Source organism: Halichoerus grypus, chromosome 6, assembly GCF_964656455.1.
Source record: "Halichoerus grypus chromosome 6, mHalGry1.hap1.1, whole genome shotgun sequence".
In the NCBI taxonomy this organism is placed as follows: domain Eukaryota; kingdom Metazoa; phylum Chordata; class Mammalia; order Carnivora; family Phocidae; genus Halichoerus; species Halichoerus grypus.
The window spans coordinates 47,764,088-47,788,133 of NC_135717.1; the positions used below are offsets into that span (position 1 = coordinate 47,764,088).

At 40.4% G+C, this 24,046-nt stretch overlaps 1 protein-coding gene across 3 annotated transcripts in view; it reads left to right on the forward strand.

The window, feature by feature from the left end:
* TAF3 (TATA-box binding protein associated factor 3) overlaps nt 1–24,046 on the forward strand; it is a 175,151-nt gene that overhangs the window by 107,472 nt on the left and 43,633 nt on the right. For 2 of the 3 annotated variants that reach the window (XR_004924218.2, XM_036114357.2), the window contains exon 3: nt 22,174–24,002. Coding sequence is in view for 2 of the 3 variants with exons in the window: in XM_036114357.2 (XP_035970250.1) it covers nt 22,174–24,002 (1,829 nt within the window). In the remaining variant the exon portion in view is untranslated. The remainder of the gene's footprint in view (nt 1–22,173; nt 24,003–24,046) is intronic. The other variant, XM_036114358.2, reaches the window with a different exon arrangement.

The window sequence follows — 24,046 nt, forward strand, 5'->3', positions numbered from 1 at the left end:
TTATTTGAGACAATTCTTGTAAAATAGATGAGATTTTGATAAGCAGGTATGGGGAGAAAAGCTTTCAGACAGAAACAATATAACCAGAAGCACAGCACTGGAAAGCTCATGACTTGTTGATGTAAGTAGTTCAGTGCTGCGGGGATGAAGGAAAGTTAGGGGAAAAAAGAGTGAAAGTCAAGGTCAAACCATATTATAGAGAGCCACAAAAATCTAGCTGAAGGTTAAAAGGGTCATCTTCAGTTTAGTAGACAAAATGGGAGTCACTGCAAGATTTCCATCTGGAGAGCTGTCTTTCAGGACAGTTAATCCAGCAGATTTATCATGTTTTGCCTGCTAGATAGAGCTCATTGACAGATTGAAAGTCTTCCTATGTCCAGTACTTTCCTTCCTTCTTGGCATTGACTCAGTATGCAATAAATATTTGTTGAACTAAAGTTTAAATGAATGTAACGAAAGAGAATTTCAAGAAAGGGTGCCCAGCAGTCCTTATTATATTAGAGATCAGGCAGGATGAGGATTATTTGTAAAGAGAAATGAGAAAGTTCCAAGGGACCATGGGAAAGCATGTCCAGTGAGTGGTCTGTCAGTCAGATAGGTAACAGTTTAAGAGCGAAAGAGTGGTGAAGGGGAGTGGTCAAGTAAAAATGTCTTCTTCTGAGCAATTTGACAAAGGACCAAGAACCCTTCTTTTCTGATCTGACTGTCCCCTTGCCTCGCTGTATTCTGAATTTTTGTATGTATCTTTCCTGCTAGACTGAATTTCTTGGGGCTAGGAAATAACTTTTCCTGCTGACTGTTTACATTAGATCTGGAATGCAGTAAGTTCTCCAGGAATCACAAATAGGTAAAAGAAAGCATTAACTTGAATTGGGTAGCAGTGTTGAGCAAAGATAGAAAGGTTGTAAGAGCTGAGTTTTTAGTCTTGGCTGTCGTTATAGAGAAGCATTGAACCTCTTTGTAAGCAATGAAAGAGAAAGAAAGAAGTATATGTGGGATCTGGTATAAGGTTCCTACTTTCTTAAATAAGGTTTTACTTTCGAATCTTGTTTGTTTTTAATGACTCATCTTAGTTACTTCTTGTCATTTCCCCCCAAAAGCGTCGAATTGACTGCAGCTCAAGGAGTCAGGAATATTTGTTCTGAGGTCAGTTTCTTCATAAATGGGGTTGGATCCTGTGACTCCACTTCAGTTATATTTCAGAAGGTGACAGGTTCACATTTTTACTAAGTTCTGTAATGTTCTATTAGTTATATTCTTATAACTCATAATTCTGATTTGGAAGGGGTCTCTCTCTGAGAGTCCAGGGAAAAGGAGAGTCAATGTGGCAGTCATCCGTGGTGATACATAAATTGCCTTTTATAGCTCTCAGTAGGGCTTTCCATATAGAATGAGTATACTGTATAAATACTACTTATCTGAAAAGATACTTAAGGTAAGTATTTTATCAAATATATTTCTAGCCTATCTGTTTTAATTACATTCCATTGGCATCTTTATAGGACTTGTCTCTGGTAGTTCAGGGTTTTTTCTAGCTGAAAATTATAATACTTTTTTCTTCCAGCCAGAAACATTTTAAAAATGTATCTTCATATTTATATGATACTGCCCCATGGAAGTAATAATAATACTATAAAACATTCTTGTTGGTGGGCCTTTAAAACCATACGTTTGGCCTTTCTTAGTTAAACGAAGTTCTAGAGAAAACTTTAGAGGATCTATTCAAGTCCTAAGTCATTGCCAACTGAGAGGATCCTGGGGTAGGTCCATTTCAGGCTTTCCAGGGAGATTAACATAGATTCCCAAGAGGAGCTGGGAGTGCATATGCCCCATCTCAGGTGGGTGGCCTTACTCTGCCCCCATGGAATTTGGGTATAGAATTCTAGATCTTCTGACATTTTTAGTAAAGGCAGGAAATTTAGATTTGGGAGGAAGAGGGATGTTTCTGGATTCTTAAATCTTGGTAGCCAATTAAAAATGTTTAAAAACATCATGCACCCCCCACCCCCAGAAAAAAAAAGACTGCTTTCAGGCCCTTGGGTTGACTGTTGGGATCTTCTGGTCTCAACAGGAATTTGACCACCAATCACGATCTCCACTGCCTGGGTTCAAGCCCTGTCACCTCTCTCTTGGGCTACTGCAGTCAGCCCACAGCTTCTCTCTGTGACTGTGTTTGTGCCCCCAAAGTCAGTTCTCAACTCAGCAGCTGTTGTGATCCTGCTAAAATCAAGTGAAAGTCAGTCCTGTCATTCCTTTCTGTTCCATGAGACTCCTGAGAGCCGCATGCAGCCTGTCAGCACTGCTCTTGTAGTCACCTCGGGATCAAGGAAGCAGGCTCATGTCAGCCTCGCCCTCTTGAATTCTTCTGGATCCTGGTCCTACAAATGCAGGTCCCTTGGTGGCTATGTGAGACCTTCAAAGAGATGAGAGAGAAAGAAGAGTGAGGGAAGGAGGGAGAGGGAGAGAGCTCGCTCGCAGATTTTTCTAGCTGTTCTCTGCCTGGGCTTCATCTGGAGCAGCCTGGTCAGCCAGTGCTGATGGCAGAACTCCTCTCAGTGGTCCGCGTGGTGACGGAAGTCTTCCTTCCATAACCTAGTGACTTTCTGTAGGGGAGAGAACCTGGAAGAAGATGTGGATATAAGAAACAACAAAATAAAATGCTGACATCTAGACAGAAGCACACATAAAAGGTATGATAATGAAGGTAAAGAAAAGGTGGTGAGAATTCAAATGTCCTCCCTCCAAAAAAGGAGAGCAAGAAAGTCTGAGAGGGGAGAGGCTTGAAAAGCGTACCAGAATGACAAGCATTCAGTGCGAGGATTACATTGTCATCTACAGAAGTGCCACTTAATGTCCCTTCTAAAGTGCTCAAATTAACCATAGTGAAGCTATCACTTACTCAGCAAATAAGATCTCACTGACTTCTTGACGTGGATTGAATACCTAGAAATACTTCAGGCATTTCACAGAAAAGACATTTCTCTTGCGTGTGGGTTTGCCATGTAAAACAGACCGTGTGAAAAGGAGAAACAGCAAATCCAGGGTAGAAGAGAGTCAAGCCAGTTGATGGGCTAGTTGTCTTTCTTTTTTCTCTCTCTCTCTCTGTCTCTTTTTCTCTGGCTGAATTTTTTACTCTACCATTTAGCCAAAGTAGTATTGAGAATATTAAGTCCATATGGTAATGATTTTTCAAATATTTGTAATCAAAATCAGTCATAAAATGATAGGAAGAGAAAGACATCTTTTTACAGCAGTGCACTTTAGTTAGTTCACTGTGTTGGTCTTAGACTGAAGGATCCATTACGGAAGAAGTCTGTCTGCATGGGATCTCTATAGATTTCCATTCTGCACTGCCATCTAATTATAAAGCACACACACGCAAGTGCACAACACATGAACATGGGTAAAAACATGCCGTCACCCCTTCCCCATTTATAGTAGCACACCCCATCCTGCTCTGTCCCTTAATCCTGCCTTTTTCTTTTTTCATAGCATATATGTTTGGGATTTTTGTTTTCTATCCCTGTCAAGTTAGGAACTCTGTGTTTCCATCACTACAGTATCCCCAGTGCCAAGAGGAGTGCCAGCCAGCCAGTAGACATCCACATCATCGTTGAGTGAATGATTGGTGTAATATAACAACTGTATTGAGATATAATTCACATACCGTACAGTTCACCCATATGAAGTGTACACAGTTCACTGGTTTTTAGTATACTCATAGAGTCATGCAACCATCACCACAGTCAATTTTAGAACATTTTCTTCCTCCCCTGCAAATAAACCCCATACCCATTACCAGTCACTCCCCATCTCCCCCAACTCCTGTCAGTCCCAGGCAGCTGCTAATCTACTTTCTGTCCCTATAGATTTGCCTGTTCTGGACATTACATATAAATGGAATCATGTAATATGTGATCTTTTGTGACTGGCTTCTTTCACTAAGCATACTGGTTTTAAGGTTCATCCATGTTGTAGGATGTACCCGAACTTCATCCCTTTCTGTTGCCAAATAATATTCTGTTGTATGAACACACCACATTTTGTTTATCCAGGAGTGAATGAGTTTTAATAGCAAATGTACTACTCCTAAATTGATATCTCCTACCCACAGAGCATATTTCTGACCAGTGCACCCCCACCCCATCCCCAGTCTGCCTTCTAGTGAAATCTCAGCAAAGACCATATAAGTTTCATATTAATCTAGAATAAACATGATTAGATGTTGCACATTCTGGAAAAGTGTGATTCATTTTAATTCAACAAAGATTTGTTAAACCTAGTGCCTATCATGTCTCGGGCACTGTAATATATACTAGGCCTTCAGGGTGAGTAAGTCAGGTTTTCTGACTCATAGGCTAAGAAGAGAAACAATGATAGAAACAAATGTCTCGAACCATGAGAAACGATGGACTCTGAAACAAACTGAGGGTTCTAGAGGGGAGGGGGCTGGGAGGATGGGTTAGCCCGGTGATGGGTATTAAAGAGGGCACGTTCTGCATGGAGCACTGGGTGTTATGCACAAACAATGAATCATGGAACACTACATCTAAAACTAATGATGTAATGTATGGTGATTAACATAACAATAAAAAATTAAAAAAAAAAAAAAACAAATGTCTCTTACTCACAGAGGAGGGAATTATTACTGGGAAAAGAAAAGGAAGGAAGCTGATCATCAGGTGCCCTTCATTTGATAGATACTATGTTAGGGTTTTCACATCAACCCTACAAATTATATGTAGAGAAAAACATGCAACTCAGAGAGGTTAAGTGCTTTGCCTAAAGTCTGAGAGCTGATACTTGTCAGAATCACACTTCTCACCTGGGGTCAATATGATTCTAGGACTCTTGTTCATTTTTGTGCTCTATGGAAAGAAGATGAAAGTGATCATTCTCCAAGGAGAGGGTTGAGTCAGGGTTTTTCTGAATTCTTAAGATGTGTGTTAAGTGTCTTCTTTTTTAAAAAGTCTTCTATAATAAGGAGGGCATCGAAATTTTCTTCTATACTAGAAACGTAGGAAGAATTGTATGGTCAGATGCAGAGTAGTGAAACCATTGAAGATTTTTTCAGCTGAAGAGTAGGCATGATTAACGTCCTTGATTTCAAAAGATAATTCTGATAACAAAGTAGATGTTGGATTGGAGGTAGCAAGAAATCAGAAACCAAAAGACCAGCTAGTATTTCATTTTAGTAATCCAGGCAAGAGATGGTAAAGATCTGAACTGTTGGACTAATTATTAACAACTACCTTTTATTGGCCACTTTGAATGTAATAGGTGCCACGCCAAGTACTTTGGTGACATTAACTAGCTATATCCTTACACAAACCCCTATGACATAGATATTAATCCAGATCATCCCATTTTACAGACAAAGCTTAGAGACCTCCCCAGGTTTACACAGGTAGCAAGCAATGAAGACAGGATGTGAAGTCAAGCCATCCGACTCCCAAGCCCACATACTTAACCACTGCCTTATGTTGTGTTCTAGCAACCAGACAGATGAATGGAACAATGTTAGCTGATTTGACAAATGGTGACATGAGTACAGGATTTAAAATCTACTCTTGTGAACACACTGCTATCTAGGGAACTACAGATTACAGTTCTAGAGTACCAGGTTTCTGTGTAACTCTGACCCCAACATCCCCTTGTTAGTAGACCGTCCACTGTAGACCATTAATAAGTGTTTGTTCCTTTTTGGTATCTTCTCCCCTTCTTTATAAACCGCAGTTTTCTGCAGCTATTTCTGATACTGCTTCTCTGGTTTTCTTTTAATTGCACGTAGTCAACCACATATTCAGTCTTTTTCTTTCTGCTTCTCATTCACCTCTTAATCCAGACCTTAAAATTCAGTCTTTTTCTTTCTGCTTCTCATTCACCTCTTAATCCAGACCTTAAAAACATCTAGTCTCCAACCCAACTTGACCTGATGGAATTCTAGACCTGCAAATTCAGCAGGATGGCCACTAGCCACAGGGCTCCATAGAGTACTGGAAATGTGGCTCACCTGACTGAGGACTGATGTTTTAATTTTATTTAGTTTTTATTGTATTGTATATTTAGTATTTATTTAGTTTTACTTAATTCAAATTTAAAAACTGATGATTTATTCACTATTAAAAAATTTCTAGGTATGTCTGGAACAACTCAGGTATGTGCGTCTACTTGTCAACTGTAAATATTATCTACGTACAGATCAAGTATTTCCAATGAAAATTTAGCATCTGAATCGATAGGTCTATAAGTATAATACACCTCATATTGAAAGCTTAGTATGAAAAGAAGCTAAACTAGCTCATTAATAATTATTTTCGTATTGATTACATGTCAGAATAATATTTTTGATATATTGAGTTAAAATAAAATTGGTTTTACTGTTCTTTTCGATATTTTAATGTGGCTGCTGAACAGTTTTTAATTCTATTATGTGGCTTGTATTATATTTCTATTGGACAGTGCTGTTCTTACTATTTATTTCTGAGATGCCTTAGCGCTCTGTTTACTTTTTATTATTGCAAACTACCTCATTTTAAATGATATTTGTTTCTCAGTTGGCAAATTTCATGTGGATGAGCATTTTGAGGCTCTTTTACTTGAGTTCTTTTTTTTTTTTTTTAAGATTTTATTTATTTATTTGTCAGAGAGAGAGAGAGCACAAGCGGGGGTGGGGGGGGTGCAGCGGGAGAGGCTGAGCGGGGAGCCTGATGCTGGACTCTATGCCAGGACCCTGGGATCATGACCTGAGCCAAAGGCAGATGCTTAACCAACTGAGCCACCCAGGCGCCCCTTACTTATTTGAGTTCTTAGCACGTGGTACCGAGCACATAGTAGGTGTATGACAAATGCTTACTGAATGGAAGCCTCTCTTTTGCAGACTTTGTCCACATGGCTTCCAGGTCACATACCGTTCTTCACTTTTACTGCCAATCCCATTCTAGCTGCCAGGGGTGTCTGAGAGCCACCAAACTTGGACACTGCCAGAGACAAAGTTAATATGGCCTTGAAGAATACTTTTCAGTTTTCTTTGAATTGAAGGCTTACAGATGGTAGGTGCCCAGTACACATTAAATGCATGAGTGCTTCTTAGCTTTTGTTCTTCTGTGCCAACTGAAGTTCTAGGAGGAACTAGAAGCAAGCAAGAATTAGTTATGGGGTTTTCAGCTTTCTATTAGCATGCATTCCACAGCAATTACTAATGAATTTAGAATCATTGTCCTATCATATTCATCTGTTAGCAGAGATAGCCAACAAGTGATGTATCTGACTTGTTTTATTTGGAGGATAAGTAATTAAAAACAACTTTACCCCTTTGTAGACCATGTTTGAGTCAGGTTCTTTGAAAACGGGATGGGTTTTCTTGTTCTATCTGCAATTGATATTAAGAGAAGGATGCAAAACCATAAGTCTATTCATGAAATACACCTTTAAAATTATTTGCTCATTTTTAAAACGTGTGTATGTGTGTGTGTGTGCATTTGAGAGAGAGGGAGAGAGAGAGAAAGTAACTTATTTAGGCACGATTGTCAATTTGCTTTTATTTTCTATCTACTTATTGCTTTGGATAAACATACTGAACTACTGCCAAAAATTCAGGTGGCTGAATACTAATTTTGCTGAAATTAGATGGAACAACCATCCCCTGCCAATTTTTTGTCTAAATTATGCAAAAATTTGACTCTTGCAAGACATAAATCTGGTCAAAAATAGAGTCCTAATTTTCTGGTTAGTCAGTAAGACCTTCACCAGACTAATTATTCTTGTTTCAGCTTTTATTTTTTATGTAGGAAAAGAAATCAAAGAAAAATAAAATGCAGGAAAAGTTACTAGTCATTTTTCTCATGTGACCCAAATGTAGATTTGCAGTGTTAAAGAACATAACATTCATAACTTGTCTGATACAGATCAGGAGTGAGCCTCGAAAAACAATTAGTGCATCTTTCAAACGTACGATAGTTATTGAATAATTACTCAAATAATGGTCAGTAATGGAATACAAAGGGTTATCTCTTAGCTAATCCTCAAGTAATGGAATTGGTGTATCTCTCATTTTTCCCGTAGCCTTCCAGGGTTTAGAAGAATGAGACAATAGTGATTATATAGGAACCAGAGGGAGCCACTGGAGGCCAGCAAGGAAAAGGAGGCCTTATCTTAAGCAATTAATCAAGAAACTCATATTGTGGGACAATTATTCCAAGCTAATTCTAAAATAGCTTTAGAGCCCCAGGTCTTGAGATCTTGCTTCTAGAATTTTGTCAAGGTCATTTAGAGCACCAGGACAGTCTTTCGTTAGAGTAAAAGTTTGGTTAACTGTATATATTACTCTGTACCTAGGAATATCTGCAACAAGAAGATGTAGCATCAAACAACTTATGTGGTCATAATTTTTTACTTTATTTTCATTTTTGTGGTAGTAAACTGTCAACATAGAGTAAGGTATTATCCCAAAGATAAACAGCCTTTCTTAAGTGCATAGGCCTCTGGCATGTCTGTTTGCTTTACCATGTAAAAGTTGGATAACAATGCTGATTCATGCATGCCTAGTGGGGTTTGGTTTGTTTTTGTTTTTGTTTTTTGTATGTATGTCATTTCATAGGATAATTGATTTCCTATTGGGTGTGGTTGTTTTCAATCGGATCAGTCATTATAAGCTTCATATTACTGTTTCTTTTTCTCCCCCCTCCCCCATTAGTGGAATATGTTAGTTTCTGGTTCTTTTGTATGTCTTTTTTTTTTTTTTTTTTGTATGTCTTATCTGATAGTGGATCTTGTTGATCTACACAGTGAACATTTTGAAACCTTTCCTTAGCTTTCTTTACCTTTCCTTTCTTTCAATCAAGCTTCCTTGCTTGCAGCTGACCAGTGGCTTCCCGTTGTGCTCAGACACTCCAGACCCCTGAGCACGGAGGACAAGACATGCTCTGACTCCCACGCACCAGCCTCCACGGCCTTCCCCTCCAGCCCCAGCACCTGGCTCCCGTGTGCTGAACACGCGAGTCTGTTCCCACAGCAGGGCCTTGCCTTGCTCTCTTTTCTCCCCAAAAATGCTTGTGCAAAAGATCATCTCATGGCCACAGTCTTCTCGCGAATCTGGTCTCAACTAAAATGTCCCTTCTTCCATGACTGTTCTTTCTAAAGTAGCCCTTCTCCCCCAGCACGTGATCTGTTCCGCTTTATTGTCTTCTCAGCACTTCATCACTATGAATTGCTTTTGTGTTGATTTGTTGCCTACCCACCCTACCAGCAGGGGAAGTCCATGAGAAGAGAAACCTTGGCTTTTGTTTCCTTACATCTGTGTTGCCCGTTGTACAGATTGTCACAGGTCTTTGTCAGGTGAATGAATGGATGAGACTGCTTTCGTGGGTGATATACAATGTGCCCTCTGGCATTTGCCTCCACCACCAGACTGAAGCTGTTCACTCAGGTCACCAGTGACCTACTTCATATTCTTTTCACGGCTGCTGGAGTAATGTTTTTCCAAAACAGATCGGGGGGCGCCGGGGTGGCTCAGTCAGTTGAGCGTCTGACTCTTGATTTCAGCTCAGGTCATGATCTCAGGGTCGTGCGATCAAGCCCCACATTGGGCTCTGCACTCAGTGTGGAGTCAGCTTGGGATTCTCTCTCTCCCTCTCCCACTGCTCCCCCCCCCAAATAAGTTAATAAATCTTTTAAAAAATGAATTAAAAAAAACAGATCAAACTTATAAAACCGACTCTTCACATGACCCGTGAAGCCCCATCTACCTCTCCAGTCCATCACATTCCATCTTACTGTCACATTACACTGACCACACTGGTTTCCTTTCAGTGCCTCAAACATACAACCTCGTTATACATATGGCTGTTCTCCTTGCTCTTCCCTGTGCCGAGAATACTTTCCCTCTGGCTTGTCTCTAACTAGCTGTTCTAATTATTCAGATCTGTATTTAATTGATATTAAGGTAGTTTCTTCATTCTACTGGAGAAGATGGTACTCTTTCTCACTACTGCCTCTGTAGTTGCTGTCTTCTATGACTTTATCCTGTTTATTTATTTCATAACATTTATCATGGAGAGTAATAACTTTTGAGGGGGCGTGTGGTAAGCTTGATGCTTTTGTGATCTTTGGCACAATTGAATACTCCTTTCTTGTTGAAACCCTTTCTTGTACTTGCTTATATTTTCTCTTCTGGTTTTCCTCCAACTTATTGGCTGTTCACACACTGTATATTTCGTCAGGCAATCTTTCTTACACCCCCCAGCTTCAGCCATCCCCGTGGGAAATACCGCATGGTCATTACGAGCTTTTGCTCAACAAATATTAAGGGCCTCCTCTGGGTTAGCTACTGTTTTAGACACTGGGAATACAATCTAGAAGATACAGCCCCTGCCCTCAGAAGGCTTACATTTTAGTGGGTGAGACAAAAATAGCTGAGCAAATAAATAATATAACGTTAAGCGAGAGTGACTGCAATGGATGTAAAGCAGAGCACAAAAGTCCTTGGGAGGCAGGTAGGTCACAGAGGGCGGGTGATCAGAGAAGACCTCTGAGGATGTGACCTAGGAGACCTGGATAAAATGAGAGAAGCAGCCATGAGAAGACCTGGAGGAAGAACATTCCAGGCCATCAAGAGAGTGAGTACTGGGAAGCAGCGCATCGAATTTGAGGAATGCCAAAGAGGCCAGTGTGGTTAGAGAGGAGGAGCAGCAGGGCAGGGCAGTGCAAGGTCCTGATAGGACGTTATAAGCCACAGTGAAGGTTGGGATTTTAATCTCATTATGACTTGAAGCCATTGGGGAGGCCTTTGAGCAGGGAGATGATGCAGTTCTGCCTTTGGAGTTGGAGAGTCCTCCAGCTTCACCCATTCTGTAGCCTTAATGGTGAATAGGCACAGTCATGTTAGCTTTTGGTAGTCAGAACTGTTTATTTGCAAAGTCACACAAGTGCTGTAGGGAGACATCCATCCCTGAAACATTGTGGCTTCCTGACATACTTTCATCAAAGAAAGTTGACATGAAGTTCCAAGTAGTTTGTTGTTAAATAGAGTACCTTCGATTAATCTGTAGTTGAGGTATATGGTAACTTTCTGTTACTCACAAGTTGATTAACCTCTTGGCTCCCCTCCCCTACCTTTCATCCCTGCCAGGAAAGAGTTGATTGTAATTTCATAGCATTTTTCTAGTAATTTTTATACCATTGTGATGTGCTTGTTTTTGTGGCCTATAATAATGGATGGCTTCTTGGGGTATTTTTTGCTAGTTTCGAATCACCAAATTTGAGAGACCAGCAGCAGATTTTATAGGCTATCTACTGAATATGAGGATCTTTGGGGTTGATGGAATGAGACAATAAAATCCAGAAGCTTAAATACTGTTTTCTTTCTCCATCAAATTTATCGTTTGGTACTGAACTGATGTTTCTCTTACCACTTCACAGTGGTGTTATCCTGAATTTGGTCTTCTTTCTAATCTTGCTTTATAACAGCCATTGTGTAATTATCCTGAGCCTTCCTTTTTTCAGGATTTTGTGGAAATCTCTGGGGTCATACCTGCGTAGTTGGGGGAAGGGGGATAAGAGTGAGTGCAGGAGTGGCTCCTCCCTGCAGCTGGCTCCTGGTTGGGGCCGGGTGAGTGGAGAGGGTCACAGCAAAGGGTCTGCCATCACTGATAATCCATGGCCATTGGGACAGTTTTCAACAGGATTTCACACTGAGTTTTTACCGACTGTGCATGATAATCCTGTGAAGCAAGTAGGGTCAACAGTATTTTTGTGTGCATATACAGTGGAAGAGTCTTGTGCTCAGCAACACAAAGAACAAAAAGGGCTGGTTCCATAAACCAGGGTTGACTTCTAGTTCATTGTCATTTCCACTATAATGAAACACTGCCTTAATAATAAAGTTTGGACTTGAAATAAAGAGTGTGCGTCTAAACGCAGAGGTCATGTGCCAAATCAATCTAGTAAAAAGGATTGTATATAAGATATAACTGATGAAGGGATATCTTATGTAAGTGAGTATAGGAAGGGAAAGAAAATGAAGAACATAGGGCAACAACCAAATCATCACCACTTATCTGAGCCGTTCTCGCTGAGTCACAGTTTGTAAACCCTCCCTTCTTGGGCCCTTGGGTTTTAGGTTTGTCCAGTTTACTATTGCTTTAATAGTTTAAAACAGTTTCTCTGGGTTCTAGAGAAGGAATATAGTAAGCATTTAATTATAATTTGGAACAACTGTCATATTTCATTGATCCGAAGACATCATTAATGTTAAGAAGCACCATTCTGTTATGTGCCCCTAAGGAAAAAAAAAAACCCACAACTGCCAATTAGACTAAGAAACAATTCTTTATCATAGAAAATGTTACTCTTTAACTGCATAGAACAAATATTTCTCCTTCAAATTTTTAAATGGTTTGTTGTCTGAAACATCTAGGAGTTACAGTGTCCAGCCATTTTACCAAGAATGACAGGTTTACCCACAGGCAGGAGATGACCTACGTCACTATTATTACTTGTCCAACAGAGACAAGATGCTTTTTTAAAAAATTTTTTTATTGTTATGTTAATCACCATACATTACATCATTAGTTTTTAATGTAGTGTTCCATGATTCATTGTTTGTGCATAACACCCAGTGCTCCATGCAGAACGTGCCCTCCTCAATACCCATCACCGGGCTAACCCATCCTCCCACCCCCCTCCCCTCTAGAACCCTCAGTTTGTTTTTCGGAGTCCATTGTCTCTCATGGTTCGTCTCCCCCTCCGATTCCCCCCCCTTCATTCTTCCCCTTCTGCTATCTTCTTCTTTTTTTTTTCTTAACATATATTGCATTATTTGTTTCAGAGGGAGACAAGATGCTTTGATTATAAAACATATCCCAGCTTCAGAGTTACACACTTTTTTTAACGTGTTAAGAACTTAGAATCAATATAATCTGGTAAATAGTTTTATTATTTTTCTAATAGTAATACTGCTGAAAAAAATATTTATTGTCAGTGTGGGATGATTGTTTAGCAGCTATAGGCAAATGTGGTTCCTGTCTTGGTGGAGCTTAGTTGAGGAAACAGATAAAAGCTGCTAAGAATCAGTTACCAGTTGTGACTCTTTATTTTGGAGGTAGGGAATGACCAAAGAATATTCCTTTGAGAAGGCAGTACATAAGCTTAAGATTTAAAGGGTGAGAGAGAGAGACAAGCATGGAAATAACGAAGGGGAGAGTGTTCCTAGTAGAGAGGAGCAGAATATGTGGCTATAAAGATTCCGAGAAGGGAAAGAGCTTGGTAAGTTCCAGAAATTCAAAGAATGGTCATGTGGCGTGAGCAGAAAAGTTTGCGCATAGCTAATACTCTTGACAGCTTTAAACTGAAATATGTCCCAGTTTGGGTTTGGAAAAATGCCTTGCCAGATATGGTCACAATGTTACAGTTCTTAAGGCATGTTTAATCTTTTCATTAAATGCCTTCTGAGGACTGGAATTACTTTCAAATAAAATCTTTTATTTTAAACCCGTAGTCCATAAAAGTATTTGATGCTGATGAATTTATAGCCATATAATTATATATAGTTGATCCTCATTACGCATGAATTCTGTATTTGCAATTTTACCTGCTCACTAAAATGTATATGTAGCCCCAAATTCAGCGTGCGTGATGCTCTCCCAGGCACTCACAGAAGTGCCAAGTGTGGTGAAGAATTTGAGTTCCCAACGTGTATGTTTCTAGCTGAGTCCAAACAAGGGGACACTCTGCCTTATTGTTTTAGTTCTCATACTGTAAACAAGTGTCATTTCCATGGTCACTTTGTACCATGTTTTTCATATTTTTTCGCTTTTGGGGTTTTTGTTTTTTTGTTTTTCGTTTTGGTGATTATGCTGTTTAAAACGACCCCCAGGCACAACGCTGAAATGCTGGGTAGTGTTCCCAAGTGTCAGAAGGCTAGGATATGCCTTATGGAAAAAATACATGTGTTAGATCAGCTTCATTCAGGTGTGAATTACAGTGCTGCTGGCTGTAAAAAATGAGTTCAGTGTTAATGAATCAACAATGTATATTAAATGACATAAAACAAGGCTATGTATTGATCTGCTGACAAAAATACAGTGACAAGAGCCTCACAGGAACCTAACCTTATATTTCCCCTGGGAGCAGCAGTTCAGTTTCTGCTAATTTAGTGTTCACAGCACCTTTGGAGAAAGAACCACTGCAGATGACATGAGTCCATTGTACATGTGTATGTGAATACATGATTAACATGTTGCTGTGTAGCGAGCCACCCCAAAATTGAGCGGTTTAGAATAATAGCAACTGTTCATTAGCTCCCAAGTCTGTGGGTTGGTATTTGGGATTGGCTCAGCTGTGCAGTTGTTTTGCTGGATGTGGCTGGCCTGGGTTGTACACTTGCAATCAGCTGGTCATTGATGGCCTCACTTGTGTCTGCTGATTTGGCTGGGGCTCTAAGGCATGCACTTCTCATCCAGCAAGCTAACCTTGGCTCATTCATGTGGGGGTGGTTCCAAGTTTCCCATGAGCAGCAAGAGGGCAAGCCTCAGTATACGAGTCGTTTTCAAACCTCTGCTTATGTTTCATTTGCCAACTCCGACCCACTGGCCAAGGCAAGTAGGCTCCCCCTCTTGATGAGGAGTCCATTGAAAAGGCATTGATGTAGAGAGGGGAAGAATTTATCTTCTGTTTTTATACTCTAACTCATTTATTAAGCACTTGGCTGGATTCTTTACATACTTTGTCTTATTGTTACTCAGAAGCCAAAGAGGTAGTACTTTCTGTTAACCCTAATTGGCGTGAAAGGAAATTGAAGTTCAGAAAGATGAAGTAACTGCATAGCCAGTCATTGGCAAAGGCAGGTCGCACATGTCTGAATGATTGCAAAGTTTTTACTCTTTCTCTACTATTGGCCTTCTGATAGACAAATGGCTAATTTGCCTAATTTGTTTGGTCCTGGGGGAAAAAAAAACAGCAGTAAGATTAGTTTCATCAATATAGGAAAGAAAAACCTGCCATTGTTTGCCTTGGAAAAGGAACCGTCACTATTATAGTATAGTGTGCGTGGTCTTACTGTGAGTTTGAGGAAGTCAGGGCAGCAGTGATGTGCAAATGTGTGGTGCTTGATTTGCACGAAGGGCCTACATCCTTGGTATGGAATCTTAGTTGTAATAGAATTTATTCCGAAATACTTAAAGGAAGTTGATTAAAATATTAGAGATATTGACGTTGTCTGACGAGATCTTGTATTTATTTCTTTTAAAAAAAAAATCCACAATATTACCATAGCTAGGCCCTATTATGCTATTGTAATCATAGTTGAACCAAGAAGGGTGATTAATGATAGCAATTTATTGTACCTGAGGAGGAGAGAAAATAGGAGATGTTGTCGTTATCATAAATCATATCATAAATAACCAAAAAGAAGCACTCAGAATGCTTGTGTGGTGTCAGCAGCCAGCCCCTTCAGGCCCGTTAGCCCAGGATGTAGCCATAGAAACCCCAAAGTCATATTGTTATCTTAGTCTTGCTGCAGTTATGTGATACAACAGCATTAACATATAGATTAGGCCATTTATAATACTAGGTGTCATTTCAGGTTGGCTTGCTTATATAGCATTTTAGTTTTTTATTGTGCAGAATGTTAGGGAAATAGTGCTTTTTTACAGGTCAGTGTGTGTATAAGTATTTATAACACATCATCTTCACTCTGGTATTAATTTATTGTGTTATTGATTGGTTGTACCATATGAATTGTCACTGCCTAATTGTCTTGTCTTTGCTAGTAATTTCATTTTTTTAAGTAAATAGGTTTATTTAAAAAATACCTACCCACTTACACACACTGAGTTGTGTGTTAAGGGTCTAATTTCTGTTACATTATAGACAGCACAATTTGAAAAATATTTTATGAGGGGATGTAGATGGGATTTAAAAAATTTTTTTAGCCTCATTTGGAACTAAAAATAAAATGTTGCTGTGGATTGTTTTTGTAGCGCTACTCTTCCTGTCTTTCCCAGGCATCCAGTGTCCGCTCACCATTTTCCAGCTGCCCCAGACCCCTACTCACCCAGCATCTTACCCGAACGAGCCTCCGCCCCCCTGCCCCCGGCAGTACCCTGTGCTCTAAACCCTCTTTGTCCCCAGTGTTCCATCAGGTTACTTCAGTTATGTTCCAGTTTCTCAGTCTCCTTACCTCAAAAAGTAGGGGAGAGTCATTCATTCATTAGCTTTACAGCCTCAAAAATATTTTGGCAGCCTCATTTATCTAAGACGTAAACGAAGTGGTCAGAATGCCAAGCACTGTTGTGTGTAGTCCGTGAAATATTTAGGGGCAGACATAGCTCTGTCATGCCCTTTAGATCATCCCACATATACGGTCGACTATGTGTGGAGATGGCCCCAATTAAAAAGATCCTCAACTCTTACAAGTAGGAAGTCATATGTCAATACTGAGGTTTTGCAGATGAGAAAACTTCGATGTGGGAGAGTCAGCGGGCGGTGCGAGGTGGACTCATGGCACTGGTAACAGATGCCACACGTAGTTTCAGTCTGGACTCCCCTCCGTCCTCATCTCCCTGGATGGGGCTGTATGTGGACCTTATACCGATCCCTGCCACAGCACTTGAGCTGATGGCCACAAAATGTGGTTGATTCTTAAGGATGGGAAATCATGTCCTATTTGACTTCATACAGGATGGAACAGAGTGCTTGCCACAGGGATATTCAGAAGACACCCAGTTGACAAGGTGAATGAATGAGTAATAGCAAGAGTGAGTCCCTTCAAGGAACTGGCGACAATAGTATCCAGATAGACAGAAAGGTGTTTTTTGAAAAAATACGCATTTTAAACAAACCTTTTCATATTAATAAAAGAGGAATCTATTATAAAAACAGCAGGATGCATAAACTAAGAAGAAAATAGGTAAGTTTGTGTCATAATTGCTAGAAATTTCTGTACGTGTATTTCTAAAAAAAATCAAGATTTTTTAGTTTTAGAAATCACAAGAAATCTAGTTTTAAATACATTTAATTTTTGGTGAAATACATACAGATAGCATTTTATTGTCCCTATATTTAAAGTTTAGAAATGCAAGTATAGTTTCTGCCTATTTTGAGATCATGCCACTAAATTTTAAAGTTGCATGCATCTGTGTAGTTAATGAGATAAAAAGCTTTCAATGCCATATGAAAACAATTTCCTTTTTTTCCCCTAATGTCCATGAGCTTTTTAGATTATAGTGTTTCTTTAAAGGCATTTATTGTTCTACTTAAAAAGATATTTTGTTCTGAGTCAATATTTATAGTAGCTTGGAATTAACCTATTAAAAACCCTTGCGGTGTGTTCAGGCCTTATTGCCTTGTTTTGTCTTTTGTTCGAGAAGTTTGGTAAAGAAGCATGTTTTTCTCATTACTCCTCTGGGAAAGGTAGCAAGTGTGGATTATTTATTTGTGTCATTAATGAAGAAAAATTGGAGTGGAGTTTGTAGTGACTCGCCTACCTGCATCAACATCTGTGAAAGTTTTAAAAAGATGGACGTTACCATGGACCCATCTTATTTCTGGTCCGTAAGTAGAAGGGAACTTGACCACTGTTCTGCAGTCAGTCACACACTGAAGGAAAATGCTGATTTGGTGAAACTGGGTGAAGGGTATTCATGAGTTCTTTGTAATGTTCTTAGAACTTTTCTGTAAGTTTGAAATTATTTCAAATTAAAAAGTTAAAAAATCATTTTACAATCACATGTTGACCTGGAATCATTGATTGTTTAAATGAGAAGACACCTGAGAGATCATCTCTATCTCCTTCTTTTTCTATACCTTATGATGAGATATGGAATTTGCTACCAGTTAAGTGTCTCTTTTAAATTGTATTTCTGACCATGGTGATAAATTTGCGCTGAGTCATTCACATTATTTACCATCATTTCCTTTTTTTGACAAATGAGAAAGCATACCACGTATGCAAAACTCTGGCAGAATGAAAAGTTACTTTTTAATATGGTGGGTTTTCCTTAGATTGAATTATAGCACTTATGTAATTTATAATTATAGATTGAGTAGATTATAGATTGAATTATAGCATGTGTGTGTGTGTGTGTGTGTGTGTGTGTATACACTTTAGTGAATTTATATGAAGAACAAGGTTGTTGATAGCGGGCATGAGCCTTTACCAGAGACTTGACATTTTTTTGAAAATAAAGTTTCCCCTACTGCTTTAAGTGTGGTTCTTCGTATGTCTCTTTTCTTATTGTCATTATCTTTTTTTCTCCTAGAAATGTAGGAGTTTTATCATAATTTATGGTATTCTTTGAAGAATGACAGTACTAATGATCAGTTATAACAGATATCACAGTTTTGAATAAATTCTCACACAAAGGATAATCAAATCAAAAGTCTTATCACCATTAACATTAGCCAAATTTTAACACAAGCAGAATAGAAAGTCCCAGTTTTGTTAATAATTCCTTACCATACCTTTAGGAGCATGAACAGTAACACTTGCCCAGAAGTAGCTTCCCTTACTAAAGTATCTGTTCTCCTTAAAAATTGTCCCCAGCAGCTCTGGACTGCTTTCATTGCAGGATAGAGTTATTAGGCCAGATGGGGAGGAGGTGATATCCACTTGACCTAAATCCTAACTTAGGACTCAATGCTGTTATGTGGGATTTGAGAGAATTGGGTTTTTTTGTTTTTTGTTTTTTATCTTCTCAAAAAGGATTGCAGGGTTAACTTTATAATGTATATCTCTGTTATTGACCAGTATTATTATTTAGTAGTTTGAATATTGAACTCTAATTCGTTGTTCTAGCTCAAAAAAACAAAGAACAGGCCTTTCATCTGGAGGACCTATAACTAACTCTCTTTCTGTTGGTCCTGGGAGTTCCCTTTCTAGGGATTGCTTCCATTAGAGTAATCCCTCTGCCCTCCCAGGGCATCCACCTAAGGCCCTCTCTGGGGGACTCACCCTCCCAGAGCTGATCTAGATCCAGATGCACCTCCAGAGTTAGGAGAGCAAGGCATGCTTTAACATATTCTAAAGGCCCTGCTAAGCTGAACCTTCCTCTTTCTGCTTTGGCATCGTTGGGATTTATGAACTTCTGTCAGGTAGGAGGAGGTTATTTGGAATTTAGAAATAAAATGGTAATAAGTACTCTAAAATTTTTTATTCTTTCACTTGGAGAATATCCTAAAGCTCTCTTCTTTCCAATTTTTTCATGTTTGCCTATTAGCAGTTAAGCAGATTTGAGGTCTGTCTTGTCATTCTGATGAAGACAGGGTTGGAAGGGGCTGTTCAATTTTTCTGAATAGAGTAGATCTAGGACAGGGATCTGAAAACTTTTCTGTAAAAGGCCAGTTAGTAAATATTCTAGACTTACTTGTTGCTTATATAACCAGAGTACGGTAGAGCCCAAAGCGGGAGCGTGGCTATTTCTAGTTGCTACGAAAAAGTGTCACGGAAGAGGGAACTCATGATTGGAGGCTAAGGAGAGATAGTCGCCAAAGTGTCAGGGGGGCAGAGCCCTCCAGAGGCTCCAGAGGCACAGAAGCGTGTCCTAGGGGAACTGCAAATCAGTCCGCATGGCTGAAAGGCAGTGTGCTCAGGGCGCAGTGAAAAGTGAGGTGAATTACAGATCAGATGATGGAGCACCATATAGGTGGTGCTGGGGAAATTGGGTTAATTTTACATTTTAGAATACTGGTTTTCAACCTGTTTTAGCCTCACAGCAAAAGCTTTTGTGGAAGGCCAGCAGGTAAAATAGATAACATTAGGGGTAACCATTCCACTTAATAGAGAATAGGGGACCCAGTCTGCACTGTGCGTTGCCTCCAAAGGGGTCCCTCAGGCTCCAGGGAACTCCTTTGGCAAAGTAGTGCCATAGGGACCCATGAAAGGTTCTTGAGACTGGGAGTCACACACTTGGATTTGTGGTTTCAGAAGATCGGTGTAAGGCAATAGGAAAGATGGGAGCTGGAGGCAGAGAGACTAGTTAGAAGTACGGAGGGATGGGGTGGCTCGGTGACAGACACTGGGGAGGGTATGTGCTACGGTGAGCGCTGTGAATTGTGTAAGACTGTTGAATCACAGACCTGTACCTCTGAAACAAATACTACATTATATGTTAAAAAGAAAAGAAGAAGAAGATAGCAGGAAGGGAAGAATGAAGGGGGGAAATCAGAGGGGGAGACGAACCATGAGAGACGATGGACTCTGAAAAACAAACTGAGGGTTCTAGAGGGGAGGGGGGTGGGGGGATGGGTTAGCCCGGTGATGGGTATTAAAGAGGGCACGTTCTGCATGGAGCACTGGGTGTTATATGCAAACAATGAATCATGGAACACTGCATCAAAAATTAATGATGTAATGTATGGTGACTAACATAACATAATAAAAAAAAAAAAGTACGGAGCAGAGGTGCTGAGGATTCGAACAAACAGTAGTAGCGATGGAGAGAACGCGTTATGGGAAATGCATTAGAAAACTGTGTTCACGATGTGGAAATGGAGAAACAAAGGAAAGGAGGAGTCTGCAATGATGTTTCTACTTAGGTGCCTGGATGGGTGATAGTGTCGTTCTCAAGTCATGCTAACTAACAGTCCATATGTCTCAAATTTGTCTTGTGCTAGTCATCATTAACTGTTCGCCCAACTGTGTGTCTAGGGCTTGAACTAATTAATAATCATCTTCCTTCTCTACTTCTTTATTTCTCTTAATGACTGCATTGCTCACTCACCAGGGCTCAGAGCCTTGAGATGGTGCTTGACTCCTTTCTCCCCTCTTAGACCTAATCATGTATTAGATTCTGTTCATTCTATCTTTAAAATCTCATCTACCTCTATTGCTTCCTTTTGTTACCACTCTTCTAATTCAGACCCTGTTGTCACTAACCTACATCATTTCAGTAACCCCTAACTTGTCACCTCTCCATTATTATGTTACCTCCCATCCATCGTGTATGTTCCTGCCAGAAGAATTTGCTAACATATACCCTGTGATTTTTCTTCCTTGTCTAAAAATCTTCACCAGGTCCAAACTACCAGTAGAATAAAGATCATTCTGTCTGGAATTCAAAGCTTCTAGGGCCTGGATGCAACCTTAGTAGGCTTGCTTTGTACTATTCCCCATCTTACACCCTGCTTGCCAGACGAATTATTCCCCGGCCTCCTATATTCTACCTCCATCTCTTCGCCATCTGTTCCTTCATCCTGTACTTCACCATTCCTAGTCTCTAGATATCCAAAGCACTACCTAATTAGTGAAATCTTCCTTAGATCTTTAATATTGCAGTAATCTTTCTGCTTTGAACTGCCCTAGCTCTTTATCTGTCTTATGGTGCTAATCACTTTGTGTGTGCTATACACATACACTGTGTCCCCATGCTAAACTGTAACATGCTTCGTTAATATGTGTAGAAAGAAATAATGTGATCTTAAAGCAACTCAGTCAAGTAGGTGGGCCAGTAACATTAGCTCCTTTTGAAAGGTCAGGAAACAGGCTGCAGGGGTTAAGAGATTGCCCAAGGCTTGTTGCTCCGTGGTGCCAGAATGCTAGCGGAAACACCATCTCTGTAATGCCAAAGCCAATATGTTTGTCACCCACCACTCTTGTCTCTCAGAGTGGCTGACGTCAAGCAAACAGAACAGAACACGTAGTAGTATATGAATCGTATCCAGGTTGAAGGCTTGCATTTTCTAAACTCCAAGAATTAACATTTGTTATAAGAGTCCTAAAAAATGTATGCTTTTTTGTCATTTCTGAGGTAGTAGTCATATGATAACCCACCTCTTGATCTTTAGAGGTATGTGGCGGGGGGCGGGGGGTGTGCACACGTATGCACAGCTGTACACAAGAGGAAGAAGGAAGAGAAAGACAGTATTTAGTCAGGTTAGGAAAATAATTAAGGAAGCGGGAGACAAACAGGAAATACTTGGACTCCAGATCCTGAAAGTAGGGCCAAACCACTTGAAAAGAAAATAATCAGTCTGGATATCTGCTGTCCCTGATTGCCACTCTTCAGAGAACGATGGCGGGCAAGTTTGGAAGATCCTTGAGGATCTACCACTTTACTTACCCTCTAAACACTGTCAATAAATTCCTGTCTTTCCTAGAAATCACGTTTGAAGCATTGCTGTTATTTGTTAGGACTTTCTAAATATTCCACTAACAGCTCTTTTCTTTTCCTTTCCCAGAAGAAGAAGAAGAGCAGGTGCCCACTGATGGTGGTACGTCTGCAGAAGCCATGCAGGTTCCACTGGAAGAAGATGATGAACTGGAGGAGGAGGAAATTATTAATGATGAGAATTTCTTGGGTAAGAGACCATTGGATAGTCCCGAAGCTGAAGAAATGCCTGCCATCAAGCGACCACGGCTATTAAGCACTAAAGGGGACACCCTGGACGTAGTGGTATTGGAAGCGCGAGAACCCCTCAGCTCAATAAATACCCAAAAGATTCCGCCAATGCTCTCTCCGGTCCACGTACAGGACAGTACAGACTTGGTCCCTCCGTCACCCGAGCCACCGATGTTAGCTCCAGTTGCAAAGTCACAAATGCCAATCACAAAACCATTAGAAACAAAGTCATTTACACCGAAAACAAAGACTAAAACTAGTTCTCCGGGGCAGAAGACTAAATCACCTAAAACTACTCAGTCACCAGCAATGGTCGGAAGTCCTATTCGGTCACCAAAAACTGTATCCAAAGAGAAGAAATCTCCTGGACGCTCTAAGAGCCCCAAAAGCCCCAAGAGTCCCAAGGTGATGACTCATATTCCCCAAGCACCTGTCAGACCGGAAACACCAAATAGGACTCCTTCAGCTATGATAAGTGAAAAACTTAGTAAAGAGACCATTCAGGTAAAACAGATACAGACCCCGCCAGATCCTGGGAAACTCAACAATGAGAATCAGCCAAAGAAGGCTGTCGTGACGGATAAAACGATCGATGACTCTATCAATGCCGTGATTGCACGGGCTTGCGCCGAACGAGAGCCAGACCCTTTCGAGTTTTCTTCTGGATCGGAATCCGAAGGAGACATTTTTACCAGCCCTAAGAGGATTTCAGGTTCAGAATGCACTACTCCAAAAGCTTCCACCTCCTCCAACAATTTCACTAAGTCAGGATCCACTCCTCTGCCTCTTTCAGGCGGAACTTCAAGTTCTGACAATTCGTGGACAATGGATGCATCCATTGATGAGGTTGTGCGGAAAGCAAAAATGGGAGCCCCTCCAACTATGCCTCCCGGCTTTCCCTACATCTCTTCTCCTTCGGTCTCTCCTCCCACCCCTGAACCTCTGCACAAGGTGTATGAGGAGAAAACCAAGCTGCCTTCATCTGTGGAAGTCAAAAAGAAGTTGAAAAAGGAACTGAAGACCAAAATGAAGAAGAAGGAGAAGCAGAGAGATAAGGAGAGGGAAAGAGACAAAAGCAAGGAGAAGAGTAAAGAGAAGGACAAAGGGAAAGAAAAAGAGAAAGAGAAGGAGAGCAGCAAGGAAACCAAGTACCCCTGGAAGGAATTCCTTAAAGACGAAGAGCCAGATCCCTATAAGTTTAAAATAAAAGAATTTGAGGATGTCGATCCAAAAGTGAGATTGAAAGATGGAATAGTTAGGAAGGAGAGAGAGAAGCATAAAGATAAGAAGAAAGACAGAGACCGAGGCAGAAGGGATAAAGATAAGAGAGACCGGGAGAAGGTTAAAGAGAAGGGGCGGGAGGAGAGGCCCAGAGTGGCCCCTGGGCCCCTGGTGCTGCCCCCGAAGGACGCGCCGCTGCCCTTGTTCAGCCCCGTGGCGGCCGCCAGGGTCCCTGCCGTGTTGCCCGCTCTGTCGTCGGTGCTCCCTGAAAAACTGTTCGAAGAAAAAGAGAAGCCCAAGGAGAAAGAAAGGAAAAAGGACAAAAAGGAGAAGAAGAAAAAGAAGGAGAAAGAGAAGGAGAAGGAGAAGAAAGACAAGGAAAGGGAGAGAGAAAAGAGGGAGAGAGAGAAGAGAGAAAAAGAAAAGGACAAGCACAGGCATGAAAAAGTAAGCACCTTGCTGTGTCCAGCGCTGTCCAGACCCAGTCGGGC